Genomic DNA, 14,900 nt, shown 5'->3' with positions numbered 1-14,900 from the left:
CAACCAGATTCACCATAGATTTGACCGAAAAATGCCAGGTCTATGGCCAGATGCGACCATCAACGGCCACAAAAGTCCATTTTTGGTTGTCAACGACAGTTAGATCTGCCATTTTCTGGCCAAATCTATTGTGGATCTAGCCGAAAAAGGCCAGATCGGTGAATAATCGGCCAGTTTAGATCGTGGTGTAGGCCGTTGTGATAGATTTTAGCTACCACTGATGGTGGTTGCCAGAATCTGGCAAGTAAGGGGTGTTTTTGTTAATTTAAATTTTTTTCTAGGGGTATTTATGAAATTAATAAACTTAAAAGGTCTAAAAATAATTAAAAGATATAGTAATATTTATCAAATAATGTGCCAAACAAAATTTAGGGAATAAGATTAAGAATATGGGTAAAAATATGGAACCAAACGGTCCAAACGCACTCAAGAATATTATGATTATAATTATATAAAAAATTCATATTTACATCTCGAATAAATCACACTATTAATAACATTTTTCTTTGGTAGCCTGAGAATCAAGCTAATTTTACTATTAACTTCTTTTCCAATTTACCAAAGAATAAATAATAAAAAAAAAAATTTCCAGTGGCTATATAATTGCTGAGATGTCAACACGCCATGGGGCGACCAATAGAGCTGAAAAGAATTGGATTCGCTAAAAGCCCAGTTAAGTTAAAACGAGAAGGAAGTATCAATGAATGGAAAAGTTAGGCTGAGTGAGAGAGGGTTTGGTTGTCTCCCACTCTCACCTATATACCAAAAGCAAATAAATATATAAGTTGAGTTATGATAGGGTCTTTAAACCTTCTGCTGGCGCCGGTTTCTTCTTCCCCATTTCTCTCCTTAAATCGACTCTCTTGTTTTCACTCCTCTTCTGCACTCTCTGCCTCTGGTAATCCTTCAAATCCTTCTTTCCTCTTTCTCTAGTTTTGCACCAGATAATTTACCCTTCAAACTTTTGCTGCATGCTTGCTTGTTCTCACATTATCTGAAATTCATTTCATTTTGACTTTCTATTCCTTTTTTAATTAGAATTTTCTGCTCTATACTTATGGAGGACTAAGTGCATTCTAAGTAGACTTGTAATTTTATCTACTGTAATAAGGATATGATTGTGCATGCATTGATAAAACTTAGACGCGGCTTTTTATTTTTCCTTTTTTTTTGTCTTATAAATAATCAGTTATTTAGTTTTATGGTTGTTTGGTGGATATTCTTTTGTTTTAAAATGAAAATAGAATCTAAATTCCATGGATTTTGCTGCTTTACTTCTTCAGAAAGAAAATTATAAGCATGAATTGATTCATTGGTTGTTCGGGCGGGTCTTCTGTTCTATACATTATTGTATCATTCGGAGTAATTTATGTGGTAATTGCAAAACTAGATAGACCTATTGAGGGCAACGTCTAGAAGGCTTGCGTTGGCAACAAAGGCTAGTACAATAACAAGCATGGCTAAGGTAAGCTGATATATTTTGTTGTCATGTGCACCTCTGAGATTCATGTCTGGTGCAACTTGATTTGCCCTGAAATTGTTCCATTGTTGTGATACAGGAAGAAGAAAATGCGGGCAATGTAAAGCGGCAATTAGCAAAACTCTTTGATGAATCACTTAAAGCAACAGTACCTAACGAGCCGGATGTAGAGCCATTAGTTGCTGCCTGCACTGCAAAATTTGGTGATTACCAATGGTATGATACTGTGCTGGTAGCCTGAAAAATATGAATAAATATAGTTAATGAGTTTTCTTTAGAAGGGATATCTAAACTAGACCTATATTTCAGTTTTTGAGTTCATGTTTTATACGCTTTCTCTATGAATTTAATTAAATTTTTTATCTGCTGCAGTAATAATGCCATGGGTTTATGGTCCAAAATTAAAGGAAAGGGTACTGAATTTAGGGGTCCCCCAGCTGTTGGACAGGTATTTACATTGTCATTCTGTATGGTTCTATCTTCTACTTCTAATTTGAGTGTGGATGACCTTGCTTTTGGACTTACTTTATTGCATCAAATAATTGTTGACAATTTTTTTTCTTGGTTAGGCCATCATGAAAAATCTTCCTCCATCTGAAATGATAGAGTCGTGCTCTGTAGCAGGACCTGGATTTGTGAATGTTGTGTTAGCAAAGAATTGGATAGCTAAGGTGTCTGCATATCATCTATTTTATTTCAAATCTGTAATTTTGTTTTATCTTATTTCACCTGATTTGTAGTTGCAACAGTTTTGCAAGACTGCTTATTTGTTGATTGCTATTTCAGACCATTCAGAGGATGCTAATTGATGGTATTGAAACATGGGCACCTAGGCTTTGTGTGAAAAAGGCCGTGGTTGACTTTTCCTCACCCAATATTGCAAAAGAAATGCATGTTGGCCACTTGAGATCTACTATTATTGGTGACTCACTAGCCCGAATGCTTGAATTTTCCAATGTTGAAGTTCTTAGGCGGAATCATGTTGGTGACTGGGGTACACAGGTAGATTTGGTTTCTGAAAATATGTATCCTCTGTGTGGAAGCTTCTCATGTCTTATAAGGACTTAAGTCATCAACCTTAATTTTAGACTACTCAATGTAGCATCAATATTTATGCTTCGTTTTTCAATATTATTCCAATCAGAGCTGAATTATTTCCTGACAGAAAATGGCAAATTGAAGTTTTTCTTAAGAGTTTCTTTGCTGTACAACACATAGTTCTTGTCTACATATATTTGCCTGTGTGGATTATTTAATAATTTACAAAGATGAGATCCCAATCTTTTGACACTGTAATTTTGAGGGTGACAACTTAATGATTCATGATTTTGTTCCATTACAAAGTTTGTATCCTTTATGATTTTGAAGTTCGTATTCTTGATAGGTTTGCTTATTTCTTCACTGTATATTGATTTTGTTGGTACTCCAAACTTCATTTCCCTTCATCATTCTGTCCAGCTTAAAGATTTCAAACATATTTTGCAGTTTGGTATGCTGATTGAACATCTCTTTGAGAAGTTCCCCAATTTTGAAGATGTTAATGAAACAGCCATCGGAGATTTACAGGTGAGTGAAAAATATCAATAATCTTGGAATACTGAGCTTTAATTTATACAGACTTACCAAATATAGCACTTTGCATTGCAATCCTGGACCTCTTTCTTTATTTTTATTTTTTTTAGATTTTTAAATTGGTGCAACTTCATGCTATAGAGTTCCTGTAAAAAAAAGGAGGAGAAGAAGAAAAAATATTCTGTACATTGATGACTGCTTTTTGTGTGCAACAGAAGATGGTGGCTCTACTATTTTCAGTTAAATAATATCCACATGTTAATGAGGAAGCTAAAAAAAGTTATTTCTAATTAAGCAATCAGCTCATGATAAAAGTATAAAAAGGTGCAGACAAAACTTTCATGGAGTATGTTTGTTGTTGTCCTTTACTTTGTCAGTAAACTATTATGCATGTAGAAATGATGAATCGATATTTGAAATTAGTTATTTTCTTGATACTAAAGAATTTAATAACACATATTTTGTATGGAAAAACAAAAAATGAAAATGTGAAGTTTAATATGATTGTTATTGCAACTCTTACTTGGATGTTATACCATTATTAGGCATTCTACAAGGCATCCAAACAGCGATTTGACTCTGATCCAGCTTTTAAGGATATAGCTCAAAAGGCTGTAGTTCGGCTTCAGGTGAACTGTTTGCCCTTGTAGTGTGATACTTGTAAGGTTGATCTATGTGCTATTGAAAGATCTTTTAAAGATCTGTGAGACTTTTAATTTTTTCATGTATAAATTTCCCTATATATTCTTGTTATGCCAAAATCATTACAGGGCGGGGAACCCAAGTATCACCAGGCTTGGGCACAGATTTGTGAGATCAGTCGAAGAGAGTTTGATAAGGTCTATCAAAGGCTTAGAGTTCAGCTAGAGGAGAAGGTAAATGTTTAGCTTTATTTAACATTTTGTTGTTGTGCACCATGCTAACTTTCATGGGCACTCATGGGTCCCCTGGAAACTTGTGCATTTATAAAGAAAATATTTTGTTTTGTGCTTATTACTTTTGTATAAGCATGACAGTTGTAGCTGGAAGCTTGTTTATATTAATTGATCTGATATACTGCATTTTGCTTCATGAGTTGAATTTCTTAAATCCTAGCTTTAGTTGTATTCTATGATTCTTTCTTACAAGCTCTGCTACCAGGTTAGGTCTAGGCAATTAGTATGTTCCTTGAAGCTGTTAGTGGCATTAATATGTAAATCTGCAACCTTGTCAAGTTAATGAGTGTGGCTGTTGTAACATTATGTCTGAGTAACCTTTGGAAGAGGTAAATTGAGAAGGAAATTAAGTTGCGCAGCCACCTGCACATTCTCAATACACGTATAGTAATGTTTTGATATAGAGAAAGGTTTTAAAGAACCTTGTTAGAATAAATTCAACTCCAGCTATACCATTGAAATGAAAGTTTACCTTTATTTTTTTAGAATTTTATATGAATACATGATGTGAATGTATATGATGATGTTGAGTAGTTGTTTTTATATGACTTGGAAACTTAAAAAAAGAGAATTAGATATTTTGAATTGAAGTTGTGTACAAAATGCAAGCTGCGTTCTTTTTCCAGATTGATTCACTGCATAGATCTCTTCAAATTTTAAGCTGATATAGTTAATACAAAAAATTAGGGCAAATTTAGAATGTATTAAATAATTTTTCTTTGTTGACAGGGGGAAAGCTTTTATAATCCATATATTCCTGGGGTGATTGAGGCATTGACAAAGCTAGGATTGGTTGAAGAAAGTCAGGGTGCTCGTGTGATCTTTATTGAAGGGGTTAACATACCTCTCATTGTTGTGAAGAGTGATGGTGGTTTCAATTATGCTTCAACGGATCTAACTGCTCTCTGGTTAGTCTTTTGTTCTATTCTTCTTCTATTATGTTTTGAAAATAAAATTTTGGAGCTGATGAATTGTAGATCTTAAGATTCTTAAGTGTTTTTTTGTTTGTTGTTTCATTTCTTAGATTTTCGTTGTATTTTATTGGCTAAGTTGACGAGAAATGTTGATAAATATCTTACACGGTTGAGAGACACTGAAATAGAGTGGGTTATGCCATTGGGTTATACAATTTTCACATATATATGCTTGTAACACAACTATAGCACTCTGCAGACTTGTTGCACTAATTATATATCAATAATTAGACCTGTTGGCTTTTTTCATTTTTCTTTTTTCTTTCTTTTTTTTTTTTTATGGGTAGCAATTGGAGTTAGAGCTAAAAAGATTAGTTATTGATGATTGTAAAGATAAATATCAAATATTGGAATCTTCTCTTTTGAATTCTCTGTTTTCAAAAGTTTGGATGTTCGAGTTGCATGGAGCCTTGGACTTGTAAAATTAAGTTAAGTGTCATGGAGATCTAATATGATATCTGGATTAGTGAATTGAATTGCCGGATTTTGGTGCCCATCTTGCTAATTCTTTGTACAGCATAGCATGCCAGACTTTTACAGTTTGTATTGACCTGTTTGGAGTTGCCATTTTCGCTGTCATTTAGTGTCATGTTACGCTTTTGTCCTTTGGTGGTGTGTTGTGAATATATCTCATAGTGGTCACGTCACACTGTTTCCACTGAGTTACGTGTTTTCATGTGCTTTCTGGATAACATCTAAATGCTGTATTTTAGAGGTTTTTAACTTGTTAATTTTTGGAACTATGCTGTTGTCAGTTACTCAACTACAGTTCTAGTGTTAATCAACATTCATTTGATTACATATCTCTGTGTGGTATAAAAGTGGGAACTAGTTAACATAGTCTTATTTATTGCACTGCTTAAATTGTGCAGGTATCGCCTTAATGAAGAGAAGGCTGAATGGATTATTTATGTTACTGATGTTGGTCAGCAGCAACATTTTGATATGGTGTTCAGTGTATGTATCAAAACCCATGTGCTGTTTTCTGTTTTTGTGGCTTTTCATCATGTTGTCTAAACTCTTCTTTCTTTTCCCTGTTATTTGACCTGTAATGACATTATAATGCTAATTCCCTTTAGTGGTGGTCTGTTAAATTGTATACTAAGAAACATTTCATTATAAAAATTGTGGATTTGTGCAAATAGCATTCTGTAATGGTATCAGAAGGTAATACATGCTTTTGATTTTATATTCAGGCTGCCAAACGTGCTGGTTGGCTTCCATCTGATGGTAGTACATACCCTAAAGCTAGCCATGTTGGTTTTGGCCTTGTTCTTGGAGAAGATGGCAAGCGTTTTCGGACTCGCAGCAGTGAAGTAGTTCGGTTAGTTGATTTACTCGATGAAGCCAAGAGCCGCAGTAAAATGGCACTAATTGAGCGTGGTATAATATTGAGTGATCTTTTTTTTTTTTTTTTAATTACTAGACATGTGCTCCATCTCACTGTATGCATAATCTGATATTGTGTGCTTATTCAGTTTTGTTCCTGTAAGATACCTTTGAATTTCATGTGCTTCTGTGAGGTACCTTTCATCCTTTCATTTTCTCAAGTGTGAAAATAGTTCATCTATCCCTGATCAGGTAAGGCTGAAGAATGGACTGAGGAGGAGCTGGAGCAAACTGCTGAGGCAGTGGGTTATGGTGCTGTTAAGTAAGCTTTCTATAATCTTATAAGCTTTTCCTTGGCAACAGTTTGAATCACCAGAATCATTGGTTGTGGCTTGCAACACAGGTTGCATGCACTCAAGAAAAGAAAAGAAAAAAAGAAAAGAAAAGAAAGGGATACTTTACATGCTATGTTGATGAAAACATTGTTGCAATTCCAGTATATATTGACTACAACTCTATTCTTAAATTTTTGAAAATGGTTCCATGGATCTTAGGAATTGTTATACAATTGACTCCAATATCTAGATATATTAGTCTCATGTGATTAATAGGATTTTCATAGTCAATTCCTTTCTGCCAACTATCACAACTTAGTAATACACACCCTTTTCAGTTTGGATATGATGTATTAAACGATCTGTTGCACTTAGGCCATTGCCCTTGGACCAAATATCTTATCACCTTATAATATAAGCTAAGGGATGGCGTTCTAGGTTGGCAAAGTAAAGGGTGGGAGGCGTATCAAAGGGGGTTAGTTGTCATTAGAAAACATGTCAAAGTAGACTTTATCTTGTTTCTTTTTTTAATAATTTGTTATTTTTATATTCAAAGTTACATGCTTCTTGGGAACTTTTATCTGGTGTTGGGAGGGGGTTATCAGAAATAATGAAATATACTTTTATTATTATTTAATTATTATGGTAATCCATGATCATTTCCCATGATTGTTGTCTGAATATTCTATCAAATATATGCGTTGAGGTATTATTTTCATGCAACAGTGTGCTGGATCTTATAAACTACATAAGGTTTGTGGATGAAATAAATGATTGATAGTATGTGAATTGGGTCTCAAATGACTCCTACAATATCGTCTCTCTGTAATGACCATGCCTTTTAATTTTATTGTCAGTTCCCCTTTATGATATGTAAATGTATATTTACATTTGTCTTGGCAGGTATGCTGACCTGAAGAACAACAGATTGACCAATTACACATTTAATTTTGATCAGATGCTTAATGATAAGGTGTGTCTGTACTATTTACTGATGTTTAGTTTGATCAGTTCTAAATATTGTTTTATTGAACTTTTTTCTGTATATTCTTCTCTTTTCCCCCTGCTTTTGCTTTATATGTTACCAGTGTAGTATTCTAATCGGAGTTGATGTCTGCAATTAACAAACAAACGCCACACACCTTCTCTCATTATTGTTAATCATATGATTGCCACTACCACCATTGTTTATATTTCTTACATTCTAAAATTTATATGAGCAGGGAAATACTGCTGTTTATTTGTTGTATGCTCATGCACGGATCTGTTCGATCATCAGAAAATCTGGCAAAGATATAGAAGAGTTGAAAAAGGTAAGCTTTCTATTTGAAGCAAAAGCAATGCTTAGAGCATCTCTAATGGTGTTATTTATTTTAAAGAATATCTTTCATATAAATAAAGAGCATGTTCATTGATTTTTAAATATAAAGAGCAAAATTTTTATTCAAATCCTATACTCTTTAAATTTTAGGAGAGAGAATATGTTTTTTAAAGAAAGAAACTTAATAGGAGAGATAAATCATAAATAAAATGCATAGAAACTTGCAATTTATTATTTAAAATTAGGATAGAGAGTGAAATTTGACTCTTTAAATGTGGAGAGTCAAACTCACTCTTTAATTTATATTTAAAGAATAAAGAGTCTGTTAAATTCTTATTTCTATGAATAAACTCTTTATAATAAAGAGTTTAAATCATATAAAGAGTCATTTGAAGATGTTTGTAGCAATGTTCTTTAAATTCTCATTTGTTATTTTTTGCGCGTGGCCTAACCTGACTAGATGGCAATATTTGGGTTGTGAGGCACCCCACCCCACCCCATTATTTGAATCCAACATTGAGGGGGTCTGGGGTGGATATGATTGGGTTGTGGGCTTGCCCGCCTCGACCTACTTTTAAAATTCATTCATTATATTGTTTAAATTATTACAATAATAGATTTTAAATTAGGGATTTTTTAGCGATAATTATAATTAAAATTATTATAAATAATATTATTCATTAAATTTATTTAAAAATAATTGTTTTATTATGTAATTCAAATTAAATTTACGACAAATGAATAAATCTATAATTACTTGTTTCAGTGATTGTTAATTTAAAAAAAATTAATAAAACTTTTTAAAAAGTCTTGAGAAAAATAAATTTATTATTAAAAAAATGTGAAATTAATAGTTAAATAAAGTGTAATTAATAGTTGAGTGATAAATGAGGTGATGTGTTGGAGTAGATTAGCAGAATAGGTGGTTCCATGTGGTAGTTAGGTGATGCAGCGACACCCAATCCAATTTAATTGATTGAGATTCAGGCATTCCAGTCTCAACCTAATTCTAAATGATTTAAATGCGTGAGAACCCAACCCGTTTACCTATTTTGATTTTCCTCGTCATTTGGGGATATTTTGAGGTTGGTTTAGGGAGTTTGGAATCGCGAGTTAACCTATTTTGATTTTCCTTGTCATTTGGGGATATTTTGAGGTTGGTTTAGGGAGTTTGGAATCGCGAGTTAACGAGGAAAGGCATAGAAGATCATTAGAGACTTATTGTGAATGCAGTTATAAAGGAAGATTCAACAAGATGATTAGTTGATGTCTTTTCTAAATATTTGTTTATATCGTATAATATTGTTAAAAGATGGTATAATATCTTGTCATTGGATTGAGAATCGTAAGCATAGTTAGACATACATACTCTAAATTATCCCTTAGATTACGTCCAACTGCTGGTGGTAGGATGGTAATATGGGTAAACGGGTTGGGTATTCACGAGTTTCAACCCATTTGGCTTACCCTTTATCCCACCCAATTAGAATTGGGTTGAGCTTGGGGCACATGGAACTACCTAACTCTACTATCATACCATTATCTAGTTATCATGTGGGACCCCCTATTCTTCGTTGGACACATCACCTCATTTATCACTAAATTCTTAATTTCACATTTATTTTTTTTAAATAATAAATCTACTTTTAGAACAACTCTTATGAATAATCAAATTATTAGATAATTTTTAGTAATTAAATTATTATGATTCAAACGATCAAAATTTAATGTAAATTGCATATTCAATATATTTTACACATTTGCTACATTTTAAAAATGACATCACCTCATTCATCACTAAACTTTTAATTTCTTTTTTATTCTTTTTAAATAATAAATTTATTTTTAGAACAACTCTTATGAGTAAGCAAATTATAATATAATTTTTTGTAATTAAATTATTATATTTTAAATGATCAAGATTTAATGTAATTTGCACATTCGATATATTTTACACATTTAATACATTTTAAAAATTACAAAATTCAAATTCATTTTATTGAAATTCGTATAAAATATATATAACTCTTAGTTTTAATATATTATTTTTAGTTTCTTTTATTAGTTATTATTTAAAAAAATTGTTCTTTTCAATTTATGTTATTTAATATAATTTTATTAGATGAATATATAGATGACATATTATTGAATAATACATCATTAAATGTTTGTATAGATAACATAAGGAAGATGATGTAATGGAGATATTTCTCTCAAGTCAAACANGTATGCTCATGCACGGATCTGTTCGATCATCAGAAAATCTGGCAAAGATATAGAAGAGTTGAAAAAGGTAAGCTTTCTATTTGAAGCAAAAGCAATGATTAGAGCATCTCCAATTGTGTTGTTTATTTTAAAGAACATCTTTCATATAAATAAAGAGCATCTTTATTGATTTTTAAATATAAAGAACAAAATTTTTATTCAAATCTTATACTCTTTAAATTTTAGGAGAGAGAATATATTTTTTAAAGAGAGAAACTTAATAGGAGAGATAAATCATAAATAAAATGCATAAAAACTTGCAATTTATTATTTAAAATTAGGATAGAGAGTGAAATTTGACTCTTTAAATATGGAGAGCCAAACTCACTCTTTAATTTATCAATAATACTATACTTACAAAGATTTATATACATAGTGAGGTGGCAAAATATGAATGGAAGAGTGAAACAAAAAGTCAAACTCATTAATTTCACTCTTCCATTCATTTTTTGCTACATCATTTTGTATGGAGGTCTTTGTAAAATTTCTTTGTAAGTTTAGTATTACTCTTAATTTATATATAAAGAATAAAGAGTGTTAAATTCTTATTTCTATGAATAAACTCTTTATAATAAAGAGTTTAAGTCATATAAAGAGTTCTTTGAAAATGCTTTTATTTCCTTCTTGTAGCAATGTTTTTTAAATTCTCATTTGTTATTTTTTGCACGTGGACTAACCTGACTAGATGGCAATTTTTGGGTTGTGAGGCACCCCACCCCACCCCATTATTTGAATCCAACATTCAGGGGAACTGGGGTGGATATGATTGGGTTGTGGGTTTACCCGCCCCGACCTACTTTTAAAATTCATTCATTATATTGTTTAAATTATTACAATAATAGATTTTAAATTAGGAATTTTTTAGCGATAATTAAAATTAAAATTATTATAAATAATATTATTCATTAAATTTATTTAAAAATAATTGTTTTATTATGTAATTCAAATTAAATTTACGACAAATAAATAAATCTATAATTACTTGTTTCAGTGATTGTTAATTTAAAAAAAAAAATTAATAAAACTTTTTAAAAAGCTTGAGAAAATAAATTTATTATTTAAAAAAAGTGAAATTATAGTTAATAAAGTGTAATTAATAGTTAGTGATAAATGAGGTGATGTGTTGGAGTAGATTAGCAGAATAGGGTGGTTCCATGTGGTAGTTAGGTGATGCAGTGACACCCAATCCAATTTAATGGATTGAGATTCAGGCATTCCAATCTCAACCTAATTCTAAATGATTTAAATGCGTGAGAACCCAACCCGTTTACCTATTTTGCTGTTTCGCTTTCATTGGGGATATTTTGAGGTTGGTTTTGGGGTTTGGAATCGCGAGTTAACGAGGAAAGCATAGAAGATCATTAGAGCTTATTGTGAATGCAGTTATAAAGGAGATTCAACAAGATGATTAGTTGATGTCTTTTCTAAATATTTGTTTATATCGTATAATATGTTAAAAGATGGTATAATCTGTCATGGATTGAGAATCGTAAGCTAGTTAGACATACATACTCTAAATTATCCCTTAGATTAGTCCAACTGCTGGTGGTAGGATGGTAATATGGGTAAACGGGTCGGGTATTCACAGTTTCAACCCATTTGGCTTACCCTTTCCCACCCAGTTAGAATTGGGTTGAGCTTAGGGCACATGGAACTACCTACTCTACTATCATACCATTATCTAGTTATCATGTGGGACCCCCTATTCTTTTTTGACACATCACCTCATTTATCACTAAATTCTTAATTTCACATTTATTTTTTTTAATAATAAATCTACTTTTAAACAACTCTATGAATAATCAAATTATTAGATATTTTTAGTAATTAAATTATTATGCTTCAAATGATCAAATTTAATGTAATTGCATATTCAATATATTTTACACATTTGCTACATTTTAAAAATGCCATCACCTCATTCATCACTAACTTTAATTTCGTTTTTATTCTTTTAAATAAAATTTATTTTTAGAACAACTCTTATGAGTAAGCAAATTATAATAATTTTTTTGTAATTATTATTTATTTTAAATGATCAGATTTAATGTAATTTGCACATTCGATATATTTTACACATTTAATACATTTTAAAAATTAAAATTCAAATTCATTTATTGAAATTCGTATAAAATAATATAACTCTTAGTTTTATATATTATTTTTAGTTTCTTTATTAGTTATTATTTAAAAAATTGTTCTTTTCAATTTATGTTATTTAATATATTTTATTAGATGAATATATAGATGACTATTATTGAATAATGCATCATTAAATGTTTGTATAGATAACATAAGGAAGATGATGTAATGAGATATTTCTCTCAAGTCAACCTCCCATATTTGGTGTGAGCGAGGCCTAATTCCTATAGTCTTGATCTAGCCTAAGATGCTTAAGCAATTGAATTAGCTGGGGCCCACACATTTGGTGCTCTCCTTATTCAGAGGTTTTCTAACTGAATCTATGTGGAAGTTTAATCTATGAATTAATTTTGTACTTTAGTCAAGCTACATGGATGCGATGTGCTTACTTACTCCCCAAAACCTAAATAAGCTTGACATATGTCTACCCCTTTAAAGCCGTGGTTTCAAATTGTCAAAAATTTGGAAGTTTTAAATATATTTACCAGAATGTGGAGGTTGTTTGATTTGAATTACTGGCTGTTTTTCATAATTTCAGGAATATTCTGTAGTTGATCACAAATCAGGGAGTCAATATATTACTGTTGTGTTTGTTGTTTTACTACACATTGGTGGTGGACTTTGCCATGCTTTGTTCTTACATGTACTGATATTTGATTTACAGACCGGATCATTAGTGTTGGATCATGCAGATGAACGTGCGTTGGGACTTCATTTACTACATTTTCTGAGGTAGATATTTCTCCTTTGCATCTTGACCTTAGTGGGATGTTATTTATTAGCTCATCATATAGAATATTTACTTATGATGTGTGTTTTCCTCACTTTTCAGGTTGTTGAGGAGCCTGTTCTAATCTGCTGCCTAATGTTTGTGTGAATACCTTTACAATTTATCTGAATACTTCACGAATTTTATTCGAATTGTCAGTATGGTCAAGACTCAATATGGTGGTAGATATTTTGTATTTGATTTCATAATTTTTTTTGGCTTAGATGAGATAGGGAGTACTCTCTAGGTCATCCTTAGTGTTGAATAGGAAGACAGCAACTAAGTATGATTAGCCACCTTTATCAACCATATTAACTAAGCAAAGAGTTCACTGTATGCTCTCCTCATTTTTATATGATGCATGGAATTTTATAGTCCTGCTAGATGAAGATGCACTTAAAATTTGCATGAAAATTGTGGAAATGACTTTTTAATTTCCTTTATGTAACTTCATTTATTGAAAAATGGCACAGGTTGTTGGGTCAGCCGAGAAACAAGCAGCTTTTACTGCAAGCAACAGCAACAGTTATGAGGAAATGCTTTATCTTCTTGGGATTGTACCCGTTTACAAGATATGACTGATTAAATGTGTAGCCCGTTATAAAGGGTTGTAATTTATTCGCTTCATTTAGAGATTGTATACAGAATTCACTTTTGGCAAATTTTGGTTGGAAAATTTGGCCAGGCAATTATAAGAAAGTCAGATTTTGAATTTGTATTATTAATTGTGAACAATGTTTAAATACTAACCTAGGGTGAACTCGACTAAGTTGTCGGGTCTCGGTTACGTTAACTGGTTTGATCGGTGGCCAAATCGGGTGAAAAGTTTAGGGTGCACTTGGTTCATTATTCTGATATTTTTTAGAATATTTTGAAAAAAGTAAAATTGGGTGATTATTACATGTAGGATTTGGAAATTAACAAAAATATCTCATAGGTTCGTTTATTTATAAAAATCTTTTATATTAAAATATTGAAAATTAACAAAACATCCCTATTCATCCATTAAATACTGACAATCGTCACCATCGGGAGGGTAGTGGAGTATTGTATCGTCGTATGACTGGTTGGTCTGCTTCGATATGACTTTTTTCGTGTAGATCCATGATGGATCTGGTCAAAAATGTCGATCGCCGGCTAGATTTGGCCATTCGTTAGACTGGTCGCATTTGTTGTCCAGACGACCAAAGATATGATCGTCAACGACAACCATATCTTTGTCGTCATTGACGACTGACTATGGCCAAGATCTGCTGTCACGGCCAGATCTTTGGCTGTGGATCTGGCCGGAAAATGTGAGGTCGGCGTACTACCGGTCATATCTAACCGATAGTGCGCCATTATACTAATTCGATCAACTTTTGGCAGTGGTGGTCGGAATCTGACAAATGTGGGTTGTAGAGTGCTTTTGTCATTTTCTAAATTATATTTTGGGGTGTTTAGTTAAATTATAATCTAAGGGGTTTAAAAAGAATTGAATAATATTTTGAGAATAGAAATAAATATGTATTTGGATAGAATATGGAAAAGGGTAGTGAAAAATTGTGAACAAAGGGCCTTTAAAGTTCAGCAATACATCCCTAAAACATTGTTAAGTCCCTATAGTTTTGAAATTTAGCAAACACATCCCAAATACAAACAACGGTCGACTAGTTGACACAGCGACACACCAACAACTTCCAATCACCTCTTGAGTCCATACCTTAGAAAATCTACTCAACATCAAGCACAAATCGACCGTTTTCTACAGGATCTTCCAACGTTGGCGTTGACCTATT

General features: G+C 32.0%; 1 protein-coding gene across 4 annotated transcripts in view; it reads left to right on the top strand.

Moving 5' to 3' along the window:
* The first annotated feature begins 706 nt into the window (after positions 1 to 706).
* The window catches only part of LOC116130581 (arginine--tRNA ligase, chloroplastic/mitochondrial-like), a 37,963-nt gene continuing 23,769 nt past the window's right edge, over positions 707 to 14,900 (top strand). The window contains exons 1-18 of one of the 4 annotated variants that reach the window (XM_031416299.1): positions 707 to 898; positions 1,395 to 1,465; positions 1,560 to 1,696; positions 1,853 to 1,928; positions 2,050 to 2,151; positions 2,267 to 2,482; positions 2,966 to 3,046; positions 3,598 to 3,681; positions 3,823 to 3,927; positions 4,717 to 4,895; positions 5,834 to 5,918; positions 6,158 to 6,344; positions 6,543 to 6,612; positions 7,529 to 7,598; positions 7,849 to 7,871; positions 10,173 to 10,239; positions 13,018 to 13,085; positions 13,186 to 13,229. In XM_031416299.1, coding sequence (XP_031272159.1) covers positions 793 to 898; positions 1,395 to 1,465; positions 1,560 to 1,696; positions 1,853 to 1,928; positions 2,050 to 2,151; positions 2,267 to 2,482; positions 2,966 to 3,046; positions 3,598 to 3,681; positions 3,823 to 3,927; positions 4,717 to 4,895; positions 5,834 to 5,918; positions 6,158 to 6,344; positions 6,543 to 6,612; positions 7,529 to 7,598; positions 7,849 to 7,871; positions 10,173 to 10,239; positions 13,018 to 13,085; positions 13,186 to 13,207 — 1,749 coding nt within the window. In that variant the 5' untranslated portion in view covers positions 707 to 792 and the 3' untranslated portion in view covers positions 13,208 to 13,229. Of the gene's footprint in view, positions 899 to 1,283; positions 1,466 to 1,559; positions 1,697 to 1,852; positions 1,929 to 2,049; positions 2,152 to 2,266; positions 2,483 to 2,965; positions 3,047 to 3,597; positions 3,682 to 3,822; positions 3,928 to 4,716; positions 4,896 to 5,833; positions 5,919 to 6,157; positions 6,345 to 6,542; positions 6,613 to 7,528; positions 7,599 to 7,848; positions 7,939 to 10,172; positions 10,240 to 13,017; positions 13,086 to 13,185; positions 13,230 to 14,900 lie in introns of those variants that run through there. The other 3 variants (XM_031416296.1, XM_031416298.1, XM_031416297.1) reach the window with 3 other exon arrangements.

This window comes from Pistacia vera, unplaced genomic scaffold, assembly GCF_008641045.1.
Source record: "Pistacia vera cultivar Batoury unplaced genomic scaffold, PisVer_v2 Contig223, whole genome shotgun sequence".
NCBI classification, from domain to species: Eukaryota; Viridiplantae; Streptophyta; class Magnoliopsida; order Sapindales; family Anacardiaceae; genus Pistacia; species Pistacia vera.
Note: the sequence above shows the minus strand (reverse complement) of the source record. Positions and strands in the feature narration are given on the sequence as shown.